At 46.0% G+C, this 20423-nt stretch overlaps 1 protein-coding gene across 1 annotated transcript in view; it reads left to right on the forward strand.

The window, feature by feature from the left end:
• Nucleotides 1-728: 728 nt before the first annotated feature.
• Nucleotides 729-20423, forward strand: part of PRR12 (proline rich 12) — a 638795-nt gene continuing 619100 nt past the window's right edge. Inside the window, exon 1 of the mRNA XM_085616148.1 lies at nt 729-1121. Coding sequence (XP_085472274.1) covers nt 1036-1121 — 86 coding nt within the window. The 5' untranslated portion in view covers nt 729-1035. The remainder of the gene's footprint in view (nt 1122-20423) is intronic.

A 20423-nucleotide genomic window follows, 5' to 3' on the forward strand; every position in this document is an offset into this window, starting at 1 on the left:
GTGCCAGTCCGTCCCCGGCCAGTCTGTCACTATACCCTACTGTATGTCTTCTTGTCTCTGGTCCAGGTTCTGCATTTCTCTATGGTTCTATCTGTCTCTCCCTGCCCATGAATGTCCCTTCCTAGCTCTGTCCATCCTCATATAGCCTTTCTTTCACTAGCTCAGTCTGATCTTATCCTCGGGTGGCTTTTTCCCTGTATCTCTCTCTCTCCATGACTTTGCCGCTAAATGCCGAAATTAGGGGAGAGATTTAGAAAAAAATCAATGGCTTTAAGTTCTCTATTTTCGTTTAAGTGGAGCTTTTGCAGTGGGTGGAAAAAAATTCTCTTTAATATCAGAATGGTCCAATATAAATCGGGAGTACTCGCATCTCCTGGCTATCACCTTAGGATCCCCCGCCCTCACCGCCACCACCCTCCAGTTTTTCCTTCCCCTAGCTGTGTCTCTCCCTGCCTCTGTTTTCTTCCCCCACCCCTGGCTCTCCTTCTCTTCTCCTGATTATATCTGTGGCACTAGCTCCGCTCGTCCGCATCCACGCAGTCTTCCCCAAGCTTTCTCCTCTCTTAGTTGTCTCTCGCGGGTTCTGCGTGTCTCCCTCTGCCTGCCCGTCTGTCTGCCTCTCTGGCTCTGCCCGCCCTAACCCCCACTGCTCCCCCAGCATTTCTCCTCCCCTGACTGTCTCTCTCCCTGGCTGGCTCTCCTCCCACCCCCGCCCTCCCTCCCTGGCTGGCTGAGGCTCCCCTCCCCCAGTTGACTGAAATGTATTCTGGGAAGCTGAAATAGACACACACAAGAGGCTGCAAATATGGCTGCACCATGAAAAAAAATACAAAATACAAGTGCAATCCTGAAGAATAAGAGCGGCCCTTGGTCGGGCGGATCGGGAGAGCATCGGGTGCGCCTTCCGCCTGCCCGGGGCCCCCAAAGCGCCCCAGCCGCCGCTCTCGGGGAGAGGAGAGAAGAAAGACAATTATCGAGAGCAGCAAAGCGCAGGACGGAGGAGAGACCAGCAACCACCATTGAACGAGCAAATTAATGGATAGAAACTATCCGTCCGCCGGCTTTGGGGATCCCTTGGGCGCTGGTGCAGGATGGAGCTACGAGAGAACGGCCAAGGCCAGGTAGGGCTTCCTTCGCAGCTTTGCTGCGCGATTCATGCAAGATGAAAGCGAGATGCAAGCTCTAAAAAATGCATAAAAAAACCTTCAAGTGTGATCTGCTGTTGTGCTAAAGGGTGCAGAGGGGCCCGAAGGGGGTGGAGAATAACGTGTAGGGAGATTAAGGGAAACTGCTGCACAGTCTGGGCCTGAACTGTTAGACGTCTGTATCCGTGCAGAGGCTCTGTGCGATCTGCGCCCGAGGGAGGGTAGACCTCCGGCGCAGGAGCCAGGCCTCGGTCTGCCAGTAGCCTCGTAGGCACTCCTTCCATTTTGATTTATAGAGGGTAGAGAAAGAAGCAAGGGGGGCGGCATGACAGAATTCCCACTCTGATCTCCGTCTGCCCATCGCCCCGCGTTTGTGATCGGTGCCAGGTAGCTTGCGTCTTTTTTTTTGGTTTTTTTATTTATTTCATATCGTCTCTGTTTTTGGTGAATCCCTCCCTTTGTGCTCCATCCGACCCCCCTTCGCCCAGAGCCGCTGTGCAGGCGAATTCGGGCCTTGCACGGACAGAGCATGTGGTGATTGCAGAGCCAGGTGTGCTGTATGCATATTAATTCTAGGCCCAGATGTTGGGGGAGGGGGAAATCTGAGCTGGAATTCCGTCCCTCCCCTGTGATGCATGCATTACTCCTCTGTGAGCCCATCTGGGCTGGAGATCTTTCTGCATGGGGGCTTCCTCTCCCCCCGCGTCTCTGCGGGGGCAGGGGATGCGGCAGGGTTGAAAGGGTTAGAAAGAGTGGGTGTGCTTAAGGGTGTTATAAGTGACTGACAGGTCTGTGTGTGATACTGTTGTACCCGAATTCGCACTGCTGCAGCGTATGCAGTGTGGTATTTCTCTCCTTGTGTAGGTCAGTTTGAGGAATACTTGTAGATCTCTCCACGGGGTCACTATAGTTTGCATACCTCTCCTCGTGGGGAATCACACCCTCCTACATTCCGCCGCCACGGGGCATCAGTTATCTCCTATCTGCCCCCAAGACTGGGTCATCCTGGCGCTCGGAAAGAATGCATTGGGCAGGACCCCACACTGAGACGCTGCTCGGCTCACAATGAGTAATCAGTGACATGACAATACCAGTAATCATTTCTCAGCTTCTTCCGGGGTGTCAGAGATGCTGTGCCTCACACGCTATCGGTAATTAGTTGTTTACCTGATGGTGCCATAAACCCATATCTCGCGCTTACCAAGGTTAATCTAAATGGGGCCATTCACACTCCCTTTGGTGGATATATATTTTTTATTTGCTGCTGCGTGTTCTAGGGTCCCTGCAATCCTGCGGTCTGCCCACTGGAACACACACTTCCTTTCTCTCGGCCATATCCCTCGATGGACTGGGTTGAACTTCCTTTTTCCCGAGTGCCTCGAAGCCCACTCTTCACTTGTCAAATCCCACAGCATATAATATAAATAGGAAGTGTTCCGCTTCGGCCAGCCTGTTGGATTTGCCAGTTTAGTTGCCCCCTTAATTATAGGTCCATTGGATCTACCGTCTGAGCACTGGAGTGGATCCCCGATCCTGGTGCTGCCGAAGGGCGCGGGGCAATACCGTCTTCTGGAGCACCGCTGGGCACGATTCATTCCCACCTAAATCGGTCTTTGTTTGCCTGAAAGCAGATGTTTAACTTGTAATACTTTTTAAATCGGTAAATGCTGCTCGCTGACGGGAGGCAGATATTTTCAATATCATTCTATCCATGCATTAATTCATCGCACGCCCCCTTTGTAGTCCCATCTGACGCGAGCCCAACTATTGGAGGATAAAGGCGGGCGCTGTTGATGGGTTGACTTGTTACTTGTAATTGGTGGACGGAGGTGAACACATTCATGATAGTAAACAGAACCCCACTGATCTGCAAACACAAATAGGTAGACCAGAGGACAGCTAAGAAAGCAGGCACAGCATATTTTGTACATTCTATGCATGCAATTCCTAAATGATTGTAGTCTGTCTTTTATGTTGATTCTCGTTAGAAACTGATTATAGTCGAGAACATAGTTAAGCAGGAACAACTTGCTGATTTAAAATGATATGTTATTATAAGGAAGCACGTCTAGATACCATACTGAAAGCGAAAGAATACAAACATTGCTTGCTTTTTAGACCTGGATAACAGCTGTTAGCAAGTAAGGAACCCAGCTCCTTAATATGATATACAAGGATTAAGCATTCATGTGATATAACATTGTGAGAGGGACTCATTTGAGCCTTCATATGGCATAGCGTTCTGCCAGAGAGGCCGGTGCAGCCTTCATATGGCATAGCAGTCTGCCAGATAGGCTGGCACAGCATAGCGTTCTGCCAGAGGTCGGTGCAGCATACATATGGCATAGCGGCTTGCAAGAGACCAGTGCAGCCTTCATATGGCATTGTGTTCTACCAGAGAGGCCGGTGCCGCCTTCATATGGGATCGCATTCGGCCAGAAAGGTTAGTGCAGCCTTCATATGGCATTGCGGTCTGCCGGAGAGACCAGTGCAGCCTTCATGTGGCATGACGTTCTGCCAGAGAGGCTGGTGCAGCCTTCATGTGGCATAGCATTCTGCCAGAGAGGCTGGTGCAGCCTTCATGTGGCATAGCATTCTGCCAGAGAAGCCGGTGCAGCCTTCATGTGGCATAGCATTCTGCCAGAGAAGCGGGTGCAGCCTTCGTGTGGCATAGCGTTGTACAGAAAGGTCGGTGCAGCCTTCATATGGCATATCGTTCTGCCAGAGAAGCTGGTGCAGCCTTAATATGGCATAGCGTTCTGCCAGAGAGGCCGGTGCAGCCTTCATATGGCATTGCGGTCTGCCGGAGAGACCAGTGCAGCCTTCATGTGGCATGACGTTCTGCCAGAGAGGCTGGTGCATCCTTCATGTGGCATAGCATTCTGCCAGAGAAGCGGGTGCAGCCTTCATGTGGCATAGCGTTGTACAGAAAGGTCGGTGCAGCCTTCATATGGAATATCGTTCTGCCAGAGAAGCTGGTGCAGCCTTAATATGGCATAGCGTTCTGCCAGAGAGGCCGGTGGCACAGCATCTTGCTAAGGGTCAGTGTTTATCCTTTATATGGTACGGAGGTCCAGGAATAAGTAGTGTTCGGCTTTAATATGTGATTGCCGCTAGTGAGGAAGATGTGAGCTCCCTAATATGAATTACAGTCTTTAAAACTGAGTGTGTTACCATGTATGGCATAGTAGCTGTTTAAAATGCAGTGTGCATCCAGAAAGTGGTATAGCTAGGGCCACTGGAATTATGCGGCAGATTTGAGTAAATTATGCAACAAGAAAAATGCAGCACATTTTGTGATAGTATTCATTATTTTGACATTTATATACTTGTTAACACTGGCTGGGTATTAGTTGCACCTTATTAGTACCAGTTTAACACCCAAATGTGGCGATAACCAACAAAAAATTGAGCAGTTAACCTTTACAAAGGGCCTTCCATTCCGTGGCAACAACGTGTCATTGTATTTTTAGCAACTTTTTAACTATTTGAGTTAGAAATTTTTTTTTTGTTCTTAAAATTAGAAGATTATGCAGCAGATGATGGATTGTGTGGTAAATGCAGCAAATACATAACTGTGCGAAAAACGCTGTGGCCGCACAATCCCGTAATTCCAGTGGTACTGGGTATAGCAGTAACCCTGGACACTGAGTGTGACGTAATATGACACAGCAACCAGTAATATGCAGTGTGCATCCATAAAGTAGTATAGCAGTAACCCCCGAGCGAGTGTGCGATATAATATTTCACAGCAGCCGGTGAGGAATGGGGTGTATTGGCTTATTGTGGAGTAGCGAGCCTCAAGGAAGCATGTGCGTAATGGACGTGGTTTAGGAGTCAGCGAGTCACCAATCTATAACTTAACCATCAGTGTGGATAGAATGTACTGACTTAATACAGCACACCAGCCCACAAGGAAAGAGTATATGGGATGATAGTCAACAAAGAAGAAGTCTGTAGTCTTATTGTGGCTTAGGGGCCAGCAGAGGAGAAGTGAACAGCCTTAGTTTGGAGAGACAGCCAGCAAGAGATGGTTTAGGGGCAGAGTATGGCACGGCAGATAGCAGGATGGTGTGGGCAGCGTTAATCTGGTTTAACAGTGAGGACAGTGTTTTTAGCACTGATATTTTATAGGAAGTGATGAAAGAGTAGACGAGTTGGTAGCCGACAAGGAAGGAGTATGCAGTCTTAATAAGACATATCAATTAGTGAGGAAGGAATGTACAGAGTACTATTGGCACGTTAGCAGTAAGGAATTTGTGGGATTCTTTACAATGGGATAGCTGCTAGCAAGAAAGTAGACTGCATCTTCAGTGCGGAATTGCAAAAAAAAAAAAAAAGTTCACGCTCTTCATATGGGAAGCAGGCATCGTCTAAGGAGGCCTCATGTGGCTTATCAGTTAGCAAAGACTGAGCTCAAAGTCTTTAGGTGGCTTAGCGGATCCTGAGAATGATGTGCTGCATGTATATGTCATAGGGGCAAGCAAATATGGAGTGTGAACTCCTACAATGACAAACCAATACTTTGGATGGAGTGTGTAAGTGAGATATGTACCCTTGTGTTATTTCATATGTCACTTGGAAGCAAGTGTGCATTGTAGTGGTGAGTGTAAAGCATGATTCCTTTTTTAGGTCTCGCCTGAGCCAGCGCGCATGCGCTGCAAGGCTTTTAGTAAGGGCTTTTGAACTCTGAACACACGCTTGTGTGTGTGCTTTTGTTTTATTAACCCGCAATTGGCCTGTGCATGTGTCTTTCTAAGAAAGACAGCACACAATTGGTCCAAGGCAGGTGCATGTCCCGCCTTCTCTGTTCCGTGCCCTAGGGTGCTCGGGAGCGAGCAGCAGCACCATCTGTTTCCAATTAATAATTGGAAACAGATGGGGGTCGCGCTGGCCCTGGTGCATTTTTGTTTTCTAACGCGGCAGCACTTTCGCCGACGACTTTCCGTACGTCCCACACTCTGCCGCCCACATCAATGTTCCACGGCCTTCGCTCCTTCGGCCGGTGCTGAGATCGTTCTGTACTGGAACGGGTCTGGGGTTCTCCACGCCCCGTCTTTGCCCCCGTGCTGGTCAGCAGAGGTATGGATCCAGCAGAAATCCTCAAGTCCCCACAATCCCCTCTGCGTAGACCACAGCCTAATGCATCGTAGCCGGCTCGATGACCTCCACTGCTGACCGGGACTCTGCTTCATCCAGTGGGGACTTCCCTGGGTACCAGCGGCATCACCCTGGCAACCAACTCCAGGGCGCACCGCTCTGACCTCTGTGCCCCCTGGAGCGCGCCCTTTGCCGGCCATGGTCAGAAAGGTTCAGCAACTTCATTTTAATTCTTAAGATATGTCCTGGGCTGACCAGTTGGAGTAATTAATATAAGGGAAGCGGGAGTCAGCGGTAAGACCACGTGGTCACCTGGTGAAAGGTATTAGGCTTTCGGGTGTCAAACGTGCTCGCCAGAAATGTGTTGACGTTTTCTAAAAAGGGGGAATCTGGCGTAAACAGAATCCAGTGTTATGACAAAACACTGTGTGAAGCAAGGCAGTGCTGCATGCTGCCTGCTCGCCCTGCCTGCAGAGCATCGACTCGCTCCTGCAGCCAGGTTTAACATTATGCAGTTCTAATGGCTCCCCGTCTCCTTGCTGCGGTGGAATTCACTTTACATAAATGACATTACTTGGAACGCAGGAAGGTGGGGAGGAGTGCAGCTTACGAGGAACAAGAGGCAAACGGAACACAAATATGGCGCATTCCTGGCTCAGCACACTGGAAAATTGTCACACACGAGACAAGCCTGCATTAAAGTCATCTCTGTGTGTCAAGATCGGATGTATTCGTATTCCCTGTACTTAATAATGAGGGTTTCAAGAATGTGTAATTATGTGATTTTGAAAGTTTGTTTTATATTTCAAAAGGGGTCATGGTACCCGCTGACAGAAGATTCACAGCTGCTTACTATCATAAGCCGGTTTCCCAACTCGGACCAGAGGCAGAGCTGCCATCTTTAAAATACTACGTGAGAGGGGATGGGGGCTTGAAGTGATGAAGTCTGAACAGAGGGCGGGTCTTTCAGTCCCTCACCACCTGGCCAGCCTCGGAAGGGGCGGTCCTTAGAAGTTTTCACCACCTGGCCAACCATGGAGGAGACGGGCTTAGAGCCCTGCACTGCCCTAACCGACCCTCCCCGAAAAACAAATATTAAAGGCTTCGGAGGCTGCTGCCAATGCAAATGGGAGGTTGTAAAATATCTGATGAACCTTAGTTGCACAGAGCCCCCACATCCGAACATGAAACCTGCTCTCTACATGGGTTTCCAGCTCACTCTCATCACACAGTGTGATATAGGCTGTTCACCAGGAGACTGTGTGAAAAGAGCTGTTATCGTGTGACACACGGTGGCACCGCAGGTTTTGGCAGGTCTGTAGAGGAGCTCTCTCCTCTGACTTCCTATGGGGTGCCTTTGTTTAAGCACTGGGGGTGACTTCAAACAGCAGGTTCAGGCAATCCTGGATAGGGCCCTGGGGCGGATTTGCACATTGCTGCCCACCACCACTCCAGCCTCCCACCTCACCAGAATCCTGAGTAAGAGCTAAGGGACAAACATCTCCCAGAAGAAAAGGCGATGCAAGGGTACTTGCTGCCATCCGTGAGGCAACAATTTGATGCCTACCTTTTCACCAGAGGTTGGAAAACAATTATTGTTTATGGGGATAAACTAGCACCGCTGTGCTGGAAGTTCCCTAAAAAGCTGCTATGATTGCACTAGTATTGGCCATTGCCGAGCACTTACAACACCCTGCCAAATGGCACCAACCAATGTTTCCCCAAAACTAACCTATCTTAACAAGGGCCCCCTAGGCAAGTATGGGTCCAGTCCAGCATTTAAAATACCCATCTCACTAAGATTCTGTTTCATTCTACCATGTGAGAAAAGCAGTTTGTAGGAGCCTGCCATGGCATGCAACAGGCTCCTCAGCCCACCAGTGGCACTCTCCAGGTTCCTAGCACCCTACCACAACCAGCCAGAAGCGGAATCTAGACTTTTGGAAGCCTCGCTACCTGGCTCACCAGGATTCCAACAGAGCCTGACAGGAGCGCTCAGTGCCATCTGTCCACCATGGACAACATCCCGAAGCCAACGGTTGATGACTAACAAGCGCATTCTGTAACCTGCCTCTGCTTTGCATGTGCGTAAGAGATCATAAATGTTGATACATTTTCTTGAAAAGCGCAAGGAAGAAGGACTATCCCTTTGTCGCCACTTTTATTTATGATCATAAAATAATTGTAATGTTGATACCATGAGTCACCATTTTGCATCAGCCCACCACCTAACCATCACCTAAGCATCACGTCAGTCTGCCCTCGGAATCTGGCATTTGTTGATGCTACCCTAGTGTCTGTCCGCTGCTCGTGTTCTAATTAAATGACTGTTTTCCAACCTCCACTCCCCCGTTATTTATGTCCGGCTCCCCCATAACAAAAAAAAATATAACAAACAAGCATGAGAACAGGCAGGACGAATTTGCCAGCAGTGCAAGTACAAAAAAACTAGAAGGCATTTTTTATGTTAAAATCTTTTTTAATCAGGTTGTTCAGTTGTATATAATGTTGTCTTGGTTTGTATAAAGGGAACAGAAATGCTTAACACTTCTTATTATAGCTTTTCAACATGATGCACAGCAGCTTCAATGCTCTACAACATAGCCAAAAGTTCTGGCTAAACACATAAGGTCCCAAAGGCGAGACCTATTGGCTATGCCAATGCCTGTGTTGTATAGCCTATTTGCTATTGTGGTTTGTCTCAACAGTTGCTCACTCTCTTCCCCTATGCCACTTTGCTATTTACAACCTCTGTGGGCCCTTTACACTTTGGCATCTTACCATATAGTTTATTTGTATTCCTTGTGGATCTCACATCTGATGTCTATCTCTTGTGTATTTCCTAGGGCACACATAACTACTCTAACTTTCATTTGTATCCCCTGGTGGTGTCATCTTTACTGTTTCACTTTAGGCTTTCTGTGTTTTGTGGTGGGTCACATCCCTGTTCTTTCTGTGGACCCCTAGAGTATTTTTTGTTATTCACACCTCTTATATCGTAGTCAAGCTGCCATAAGTTCATGAGAGTCACGCTTTAGCTTTTTTACTTCAGGGCTTCAGTGTGTTCCTTGCTAGCTGTCCATTTACAATGTTTGTTGCCAAAAAGAATCACTCTAGAGGAAATGCTAGTTTTAGTTAAAATCTTTGAAGTGTGCCCTTCGCGTTTAAGACTAGGGCTTCATGACTAAGTTCATTTCCATCATCTCAACTAATCTGCACCAAATACTTCTGATTCCTCACTCCTTTCAGTCTGGGCAAGAGAGAATCCTATTTTTCAGGTCTTCTCCAAATATGGTCCCCATTTAGTCTAAACACACAGAAAGAACTACCAAAAGACCTTTTAACAAACGGTTATTTGATGTAATCTTTTTACAAAATGCCAAGAAACCAAACCAATGTCCTGATGTTGGGTCTGGAGGAGTTTGCTCATGGAATTTGATATCGCCCACAGGCCTGGGCGAGTATTGAGAAGAAGCCTTGAGTTTTGTTGATGGTAAAAGGCCAGTTTAAACTCTCCCTCCTTCCTGTCTCTAGTTCCAATCCCTCTGTCCTATAACATTACATTTCCTTCCATCTGTTGAGTGCGGGAGAGAAATGTCTACCCTTGGGTGCCAAATTCTAAACTAAGCCCAAGGTTGTTTTCTGTGTTCTTGACAGTTAAAACGGCAATAAGTTAAGTACATTTCTTTTAACTAAGGACAATGATGACATTGGTGGAGTTCATCTCTTCCTTATAGTTGGACTATTGTCTCTTTGCTAAAGTTTTACTGAGTACCCACTGCCTTGTCTGATATGGTTCCTCCATTAGAAGTTTTATAGCCAGTGGTAGTAGGAGAGTATATTACCAGTAAAAGACGATCCTTTTCCTCCTGAACTATACCTTCAAATCTTCAGCAAGATTCTTGTTGCAGTGGCATGTGACTTGGGATGGGAGGAGGTTAACGCACTCTCTTTTGGCTAGTAAATGATTCCTGACACCCTCGACACATGGACCAGTAGAAGGTAACAGCCATATGTTTTACTTCTTGCTCATAATGAGTTGAAGTCGCCAGGCCTGCTCCTAATTAATTGGAGCTTTAAGACGTGTGACAGTGGGTAAGGTCGTTAATTCTCCAGTAAGGATCGTGACTGTTTAAGGAGTGGTCTCTTGCTTGCAGGCTCGCTTGTCTACTACACAGCTTTGGTTCCAGAGGATTTCCCTATGTTTAAGAGTTACTTAAGCTTAATAAATATGTGGACAGCTTTGGGATGAGGAGGAGTTCCTTCACCCGTTCTGGCTGCCATCTCTCAGGTTTTCGAAAGCATTGTTTGGTGGTACAGATATTCCACCCTCATGGTCTTGTACCATCAGTATTCAGAGTTCTTTTTATCCTTGTTTTTTTTCAAAGTACAACATTTGGGCTATGGTTGACACCAAGTACATTAATTGCTGATGGTGCCAAAACGCTGAGTACTCCACACCAGTGTCCTAGTGCTAAAACCTGATTTTCTAATCCCAAAGTGTTTGATACCCACCTAACTCCAGTGTTATAAGCGAACAGGCAGGATGAACCAAAGCGTGTCCTCTGGATCTTTATATAGAATTTCTCCTTCACCACTCAGGATGCGAGAAACACTACATAGGATGAGGCTAAACAAATTTTTTAGCTGGCTTCAGAAAGTGATGTAAAATTGTCAACTTCATGCCCTTGAGAGGAGATGATTTTGCATCTTTGACATCCTCGGCTAGAATTGTTTTGGAATGTTTGTATTGGATATTCTTTACAGTCCCAGTAAGTCCAAATTTGTCTCACCAACTTCGCTAACTGTTGTTCATACTGGATCAGATCAAACATGAACCAAAAGCTCTTAGTTTCTTCACTGATGGCTTGGTTCTTAGTTCCTTCTAAAAAGATGCCCTTTGTCAGGTAAAGAGTCATGTTCCCAATCTCTGTCCTCCAGTGATAGTCTTTGATATTTGATTCCCGATGTCATTAACTCTTGTTAGGATCCTATCCAAGGGGCTAGGGAATCATCTGCTTCTGGTCGTGGTAAGGTTCACTAGCTAGATTTTGGCATTTGATGTTTGATTAAAAAAAAAAAAAAAAAGACTGGTTGCTTTTTGCTTGTTTGTATTCTTTTTATTTTCTGCTTTACCTAAAAAAAAAAAAAAAAAACCTGGCGCTCTCTATGAATTCCATAAATCTTAACTCGCTGCAATTAGTGCATACATGGATTCTGAAATGTATTGCTATTCATTTCAAAATGAAAAGCTTTTTTTTGGACCGATTTATTCACTTATGTTTAGTAAGTAGTTCAAAGACTGAATTGGCTTATAAGTGTTCTGAATCCATAGCCTCCAGAGATAGTAAACTGACATGGAAATTGTGTTTTGTGATAGCTGTAACATCTTTTGATATGTATATGCTGTTGCTTCGTGTTCTGCTGAGCATCAATCAAGCAAGATTTATAAAGTGCGGCTGCATTACCTGTGAGTGTCTTGAGGCTTTGGGGGGGACCATGCAGCCCGAGGTCCTAATGGTTGATGATGTTGAGTCCTTGGCTCTTGATGTTGGCCAGGGGTGTCATGCAAATGTTGAAGAGGGTTGGGCTGAGGGATTAGCTTTGAGGTACACTGCAGCTGATGTTCTTGGGGAGTGAGGCATAGGGTGGGAGGATGACGTTCTCTTTTTTTCCTGTGAGGTAGGATACGATCCACTTGAGGGCGGCTCCTTGGATTCCAATCTAGTGGAATCTGTTGATCAGTGTATGGTGGGATACGTTGTCGAAAGCTGTTGAGAGGTGAAGGACAAGGGCTGCTGTTTCTCCATGGTCTAGCAGCAATCTGATATCATCTGTGGCTGGGACTATGCCTGTCTCGGTACTGTGGTTATCTCTGAAGCTGGATTGGGGTGGTACCGAAGGTTGTGGTTCTCCAGATGTCTAGTGAGGTGGATGTTGATGGCTTTCTCAATGACCTTGGCGGGAAAAGGGAGTAGGGAGATGGGTCGGTATTTCCTAGGTTTTTCTGGGTCTGTGGATGGCTTCTTCTTCAGCAGCTTCACCTCGGCATGTTTCCATTTCTGGTGGAAGTTGGCCGTGGTAATAGCGGAGTTGAGGAGGTGAGTTCTTAGCTGTTGGTTTGATTGCCTAGGTTGAAAGTATGGTGTGGGCATCGGTCTGCTTGGGTTCCAGAGTGGATGGATCTCTTGATGGACGTCGTCTCCTTCTTGGTGAGGGTGTTCCATGAGGTGAGCTAGTGTGGGTGTGCATCAGTCGTCGAAATGCGGTTGATGCTGTTCTCAGCGGGGGTTGCGGTGCAAAGTCTTGGTAGATGGTGTTGATTTTGTTGTGAAAAAAGTCAGAGAGGGTGTCGCAGAGAGCTTGCGAGAGTGTGATGTTCTTTTCCGTTGCTGAGGGGTTTGTGAACTCCTTGACTATGTTGAGGAGTTCCTTGCTGTTGTTGGAGCGGTCCTTGATGGTTTTTAAAAAAAATATATCTTTATTAAATTTTGAAATATAAACTTTACATATCTGACCAATCTTACATTTTCATAGTTATTCAGCAACCTGCCGGAAAATACAGTGGCCTGCTCAATACTCTTAACAAGTACATTTTTATACATTAAAATATTGCTTGAAGTTTTCAGTCCACGTCAGCAAATGTATTACATATCGTTTGTGCCCTGTCTGCTGCCTCCGTTTACAATGGGCACAATCATGCTGCATGTTCGCCTTATACAATAAGTGCAGTTTCCAGCCACCAGGTGCCTCTTTTGTATGTGAGAGCCAGGAGCTTTCTATTCGTAAGTATTGCTGTGGTGCATATTTACTGTATGACCTGTGGCAATGTTCTGATAGAAAGATATAACAGCTCTATTAAAGACTTAACAGCAAATCAAATTTTGTTTTTTTTAAAATATATACAAAATTTGTGAACGATTAAAATATATATGAAAAGAAACCAAAAGAAGAAGCCATCTAGAACTGGGTATGACTGGGCTGAGGTCTGTGTCTGCAGACATGAGGAAACTTATGTTCGACTAGGACGGGGTTTGAAACTGGAGGGAACCAAGACATAACGGTCTTTCTCAAGCTGTCGTGTGTCCAACCGACCACATATGATCTACTAAAAGAAGAGAGTGGCCTACAATTACCTATACGACAGGGGGGGCATTTAGTGATCTATGACTACTCCTAAATCATTGGTTGGCTGCGAAGATGCAAGACTATCGACGTCCTCCGGTTGTGTGAGTTCCTGAAGGACAACATCCCAAGACTGCGCTATTGGAAATTTGTGCAATCCCGCCGTCTCTTCTCTATGTAGTGTGGTGCTCTCGGCCTGCGCCCACACTGTGAAGGATTTTACCCAACTGATTAGTGCCGGGGGGGTCGCCATGTTTCCATCTCCTTGGAATTAGACGCTTGGCAGTGATCAGTCCCAGATCTATGAACCTAGAGGTGACCTTGTTTTTTTTCGTCCGGGCGTATACACCTAAGATGCAAACCTCCCATGTGTACTGCAAAGGCACCTTTGTACATTTCGTTAATGTCTCCTGAACTCCTTGCCAATATGACTGCAGTGAGGTACAAGACCACAACATGTGTAGCAGGTCGGCTCCAACAAGGTGACACCTTGGGCAGACAGAGGTGGTAATATTGAAGTATTTGTTTATTTTGTCTGGGGAAAGATACATTCTGTGTAAGATGTATATCTGTATGAGTTTAAATCGTGAGTTGCGCGGTATGTATGTAGAGCCAGCGATTATCATATCCCATTCCTTCTCCGTTCACGGGCGCCCCTATCTTCGGCCCAACGCTCACGGAGACTCGCTAATGGTTTCATCGTGTAGGTGAGAAGAGCTTCCACCAGCCAGTGTACCACGGGCGAGCCTTCGCCCATAACATGCAGGTACTGTATGAGTAAATGTGTCTTTGGCTCTATTGCCATATCTCCCCAGGCTGTTATTAGAGTCCGAGTTATGGCTGCATGCAGGAGGAACTGTCCTGCTGGTAGATCGGTTTCATTCTCTAATGTATCAACAGCTAAAAAATTGCCCTCTGTGTATAAATCGCCCACTGTATCCAGTCCTGCCTCGTGCCATGCCGTCCGGTCCGCCTCAGACACACCCTCCCCGCCTCTTGGGGTGCCCACCAATGGCAGCAAGGGGGCATAGGGGAGTGTATCACGGGTTAACTGAAGGCTTCTGCGATAACTCCTATAGGCTAGTGCAATATACATCTGAGATGGGCGGGGAAGTCTAGCAATGGGATGAAATAAGTGGTAAAGTTTAGATTGTGTCCATGGTGGCAAGGTCGTGGCAGCATCATCCAAATACTTACCGCTCATCCACTTCGCCACCCATTGCAATTAGGATGCGTTTGAGCTGTCCTTGATACAGGTGGCTAGGATGGTCTTCTTGGTGTTCTTCAAGAGGTGGTAGTATCAGTTCAGGACATCTTCGAAGTGTTTTTGGTCCTTCAGAGTCTTGCTGGCTCGCCATCTTCTTTCCTCCTGTCTGCAGTCATGTTTCAGGTTTTTCAGTTCTGCTGTGAACCAGTTGGGGTGTCAAGTTCGTTTCTTGGGGTCGGTGGGTTTCTTGGGTGTGACTTTATCAGCATTTGCTGTAATCCAGTGCGAGAAATTGTCCTCTGCTTGCTCTGTCTCTCTGGTGGTGGTGAGTAGGTTGGAGTTGAGGACGTTGATCCATTGTTGTTCTGATACTTTTTCCCAGTTGTGCAGTGTCTCGCTTGTGGCGATGGTGTTTTGGGGAGGGAGGGTTTCTGAGATGGTGAAATGGACGCAGTGGTGGTCAGTCCAGGTGAGCTCCTCGGTGTGGGAGTATTTTAACTCGTTGCTGGCTAAGAAGATAGGGTCGAGTGAGTGTCCTGCGGTTTGAGTGGGGTCGGTGACCAGCTGTTTGTCAGAGGTTGGCCATACTTTCTAGGAGGTCGGCTATGTTGGCGTCGGAGATCTCACGGTGGAAGTTGAGGTCTTGTAGGAAGAGGTATGGATTCAAGTCGATGGAGATGATGAATTCGGGGATGGTGTTGCAGAAAGCATGACGGGGTCCTGGAGTTGTGTAGGCGAATGTGCCTCTGATAGAGGTTGAAGTTGAGGCGCTCTATGAAGGAGATGGGAGTCGTCCGTGGTGGTAGAGCTTTTGAGGTTCTCTCTGTAAACGATGGCAATGCCACCACCATTTCTGTTGGATTGGTACCGGTGTGTAATCTTGTATCCGTCGGTGGGTGCTGTGGCAATGTATGGATCGGATGCGGGGTTCAGCCAAGTTTCTGTGATGAAGGCAGCGTCCGAGGCGCGGGTTGTGATGGTGTCCCAGATTTCGGTGGCGTGTTTTCCAAGTGGTACAAAAGGGGGTGGTGATGGACGGAGCATCAGAACCAATCAAACACTCACACCCAGTCAACAGATCTGGGTTTGATCCATCACCGTTCTTTAGCCCACTCTGCCACCCCAGTTCAGACATGGCCATATGCAAATCAGTCTGACCCTGTGCCTCATGGGAACAGTCCAGCCCGAACTGCCAAGCCATGCCTTCCCTGGACCGGAAACAAGCTTCCTAGGACCGGTTTCTGGCATTTCAGCCGTCTTCAGCCAGGCTTGCTTGAATCCAGTGGCAAAGTGAGCAAGGGACTCACGTCTGAGCATACCCTGCCAACTTATGGCAAACAAAGCGGTACAAAGTGAGCGTGCGTCGATCAGCAAGCAGTAGATCTCTCCGGAGGTGTTGACTTCGTAATTGTAGGTGGGTGTGTGCAATGAAGTGTGGCTGGTGAGCAGGGCGCGGGTGGTATCCTGGGTGATGGAAATGAAGTGGTAGTTCCAGCAGGAAAAAGGGCCGTAGCTGGTCTTTGGGGAAGCATGGGCGCAGTTGTTGTCCTGGTGTCCGGGGTTCAGAGCTTGAAGTTCGTCTGAAGTGAAGCAGTGGCTGTCCATGGGGGAAGGGGTAAGGGGTCCTGGCGCTCAGGGAGGTGCTGGAGCGTTCATAGTCAATACCGCTGTGGGGTACCCCTCCTCTCTTCGCTACCTGTGCTTGATATTGTTTAGGTATTTATTTTATTTATTGTTCTTGGTAGCTCTGAACCCATTTTTTTTTACCCCTAGCTCTCTGTTGTCCTCCGAATCACTGCACGTCTCAATTTGCTCCATGCCTCATTATGTTTAATTCTCCCTTTGATATTTAGTCTATCCTTTACCTCCGTTTTTTAGGTCTCGCCTGACCCAGCGCAGGCGCTGGTCTGGCGAGACATTTTGTGAGGGCTCAAAAAAGTGCTACCATGGCCAGCCTAGAGCTACAGTGCATGTGCGCCGGCGCGCGCACCTCGCTTTTGCGGCCGCACGGCCGCTTTGATGTTTGATCGCGATCACTTTCACTTTCCGCTTTGATGTTCTCCGTGAGCCAGTTATTATTATATTTTTTGTCTTTCTGTTTATTACTTCTATGTAGTAATGGTGGCACCCGTGCTTTAGCTTAAACATCTTAGGCTAAAATCGGGTGCTGAGATGGCTTCAAAAGTAAAGAAATAGACAATTCTTTACTTTTGAAGCAATCTCGGCACCCGACTTTAGCTTAAGATGTTTAAGCTAAAGCACGGGTGCCAACATTAGTACAGAGCAGTAATAAACAGAAACAAGCATTGGCATAGCCAATAGGTCTCGCTTTTGGGACCTTATAAGTGTTTAGTTATGCAACTGTTGCATGGCTAAACACTTATAAGGTCCCAAAAGCGAGACCTATTGGCTATGCCAATGCTTGTCTCAGTCTCTCCTTGTGCTATAGCCTTCTCATCACTCCATGCCTTCGGTACTCCTCATTATTCCTTTGAGCTGCAGCCTGTCTCTCTGCTCCATGCCCTTAATTCTCCTCTGTATCCCTTCAATACACACACTATCAAATGGGTGTCTTGCCCTAGTGGGCATTGTACTTCTTCAAAATAATTATTTAAAAAGTAATTATTTTAAAGTGGCTCTCCGAGTGCTCACCCGCTAGGATGAATCTGCGCCCACTATTTGAAAACCATTTGTTGAACATGTATGAGAGAAATAGTGTGCCCGTAATCAGGCTCAATCGGTGGAAGAGTGCCATATCGGTGATACAGGCATACAGAATATGCACGCCACCACTTTTGAAATAATGATTTTGAAGAAATACAATGCACACTAGGGCAAGACACCCTTTTGATAGTGTGTGTATTACTTTTATCCACTGGGGTTAGATCAAAATTAAAAATGACCGTTGCTGGCACCAGTCCACGGGGGCAGCATCGCAGATAGCTGCAGTGGTGAAAACGGCAGTTAACATGCAACCTAATTAGTTCCTTCAATAAAGTTGTTGTTCAAAAACGAGCTGAGTTGTTTCACAAGAGGTGGAGTAAAGTTAACCTTTTTGTTGTATCGCACTTGCAAAATATTCTTTCGTACACCGTGTAAGTAGAACAAACTTGGAAGTTTTTGTAAATATTTATGTTCAGTTGATGAGATTGTCACATGCAATGATGTGAAGTCTGTTTTCATTGACTGCACGGAGATGTCACATGATTAATTAAAAACACTATATTACTGCATTCACATTACTCGTGAGCAAGGAGCGAACGCTCCGAAACGCGTAGAGTGACATTGCGAATAAATAATCACGCTTAAGGAAGTTTGGAACCACGGTGTGTTGTTTTATCGATTCAGAAAATGACGCTGTTGTGTCTATGTGTGTGTGTATATATCTATCTATCTATATCATATTAAGAGCACTGTCTGACCGTGCCCCTGTGGTTGCTGTTATCCAGGACTGTGAGGTCTGAACATATGCTGAAAATGCAAGCATACTTTTTAACTATATGCTCCCTGCTGAGAAGATTGTCCTTAGAGCTGATGAATTTTACACTGGCATGGATTATACAGTCCACTTCCATCAGTTTGTACTGGAAAATCATCAAGTTTCCATGCTGGCTTGTTGTGTGGTGCCCGTAGATATGCGCTTCACCGTTTCTTACTCATATATTTTTCCCCACTGGTGCAGCACTTGCAGATTTCTGCAGTGTCCGAAACAGTGCCTCCTTGGTCGATCCGTGATACGTCGTTATGAGGCAAAATTAGGGGTCGTAGACCGGGCCTGGGCGTTATGCTTCTGATACAGGGAGCAAAGGAACTAACAGCTTTTCTGGATTATTTACCTTCTCTATAGTTCCTGAATCCAGGGGGCGGGGTGAGGGGTACTGGTCACCATTAGTATTCGTGCTATACGTTCGCTCCTCCTTGCAGAGACAGGGCTATGGACGCTTTGCTTGCAAATCTATGGTCTCCTTAATTTCCTTGACTCTCCAGAGGGAGTTTGTGGTCGAAGTGTAAAGACAGGCTCCAGGATATTTATAGTGTGGGCTCGGATATAATTTAACACAAACGTTATTGCACTAAAGGATCAACATTCGACCAGAATTATTTCCTTAGAAAGAAATAGCCTATATGCATTAATAGAACAAGCATTGGCCAATCCAACAGGTCTGGCCTTGGCAAGCTGGTGCAGTGGTTATTTATTTATTCTATATATTTTCTTTTCCACACATATGCCACAAAAAAAAAAACGTCACCTCCTAGAAAGTGCCAGCTGTATGTTTGTAATAGTATTTATGAATTAATATAGCGACTATTGCATGCAATTTTATTAGAACAGTATGGATGATTCCTCACAGGCGTACGTTGAAGAAGTGAAAGCCTTTTTACTTTTAATGCACATCTGCGGAAAATATGTTTTTTTTGGTGCATAGAAAAGGTACTTTTAGTTTTCAATTAATGTAACCAGAATACTTAATTTTTAGCTGTTTGAAAATTAATGCAAAGGGTGTTAAAAATGTAAAAGTAATAATAAGTAAAAAGTCACCATATAAAATTGCTGTGCATTTTTAAAAAGAAGTAATAAACAATGACACATAGCAAAAATAAATTAAATATAACCCATGAAATCAAACCAGAAATAAAAAAAGAGATTGGCTAATCAGCCCTGGCATGGAAGTGCACTCCTTTTTAGCCGGATGTGCACATATGATCAGTCACTGACAGCACAAGAGAGCCAGTGGCTGGAGCTGGCTGGGCTGGTGTTCATTGCTTTATACTTTATTGTGGTGGACGCAATAAAAGTGAACAACAGATGAACAGACCAGTCGATGAAGACATCAGACCAAAAGTCCTCTATTTTTTTGTATTTTGTATTTTATTAATTTATCTGTTACATGAGGCTGATAGGACAGATAAAACTCTCTCTAGGTCAGTCCGAAAAAGAGAATTGTTTAAATGGAGTAAGATCCAAAAACCTGAAGTGCCTAGTTGTTGTCTAGTTAGGACCTCCAAACCGATAAATATTATGTGAAAGCACAGTCGATTGTAAGTGTGTTCTTCTGGTTATTACATCAACAAACCCATGAAAGTCCAACCTTTTGGGATGCCAAATACATAGAGCTGGGTGATGCAGTCAAAGATTTTTAAGTTACTGCATGTGTTACCAATGCTTCTTGCACATTTGATTAACAGTTTGGTCTACAATCTAGTCCTCAGTTACTAAAAGTCATATTTTTGGTGCCTCTAGGGCATTTAATTTTTCATGGGCTGGAATCCCAGTCTGGTACTGGTTAACATAAGACACAAAAGAAACAGATGGACCCATGTGGTAGTTGTTATCAATATCAATCCACTGGGGAAAACTACAAGGTACGATATCGTGAGAGGCACCAGTTGTAGTTAATAATAATATTGTCAGTGGCTTCTTATATGTCTGCTCCTTTGAAGATGGATTCCAGAGTTACCAGGGTCAAGGTAATAGAGGAAAGGAGCTCCGAAAAATCTTGAAATGAGGGTATTGTGAGGCCACTGGCATTGGACCTTTGATGTCTAACCTACTGGATGACCTTTGGCAGCCCAGGTGCCTCTGAGCACTTTGACAACTCGCTAAGAAGGTATCTCAATCCCAGAACTAACATTCAGCATGTCAGAAGTAGGTAAGCCGGGTCTGGTAGCTTAGTGGACTAATGCGTCCACTGTACGGACTGTGTTTGACCTCATGGTCCCAGGTTCAAATCCCAGTGGTCCCAGGTTCAAATCCCGGTGGTTCCACTCAACCTTCTTCTGAGGTCGATAAAATGAGTACCATTCAGTTGGGTACCAATAAATATTTGTTAATCCGCGCCAAGATA

This window comes from Triturus cristatus, chromosome 7 (assembly GCF_964204655.1).
Source record: "Triturus cristatus chromosome 7, aTriCri1.1, whole genome shotgun sequence".
Classification (NCBI taxonomy): domain Eukaryota; kingdom Metazoa; phylum Chordata; class Amphibia; order Caudata; family Salamandridae; genus Triturus; species Triturus cristatus.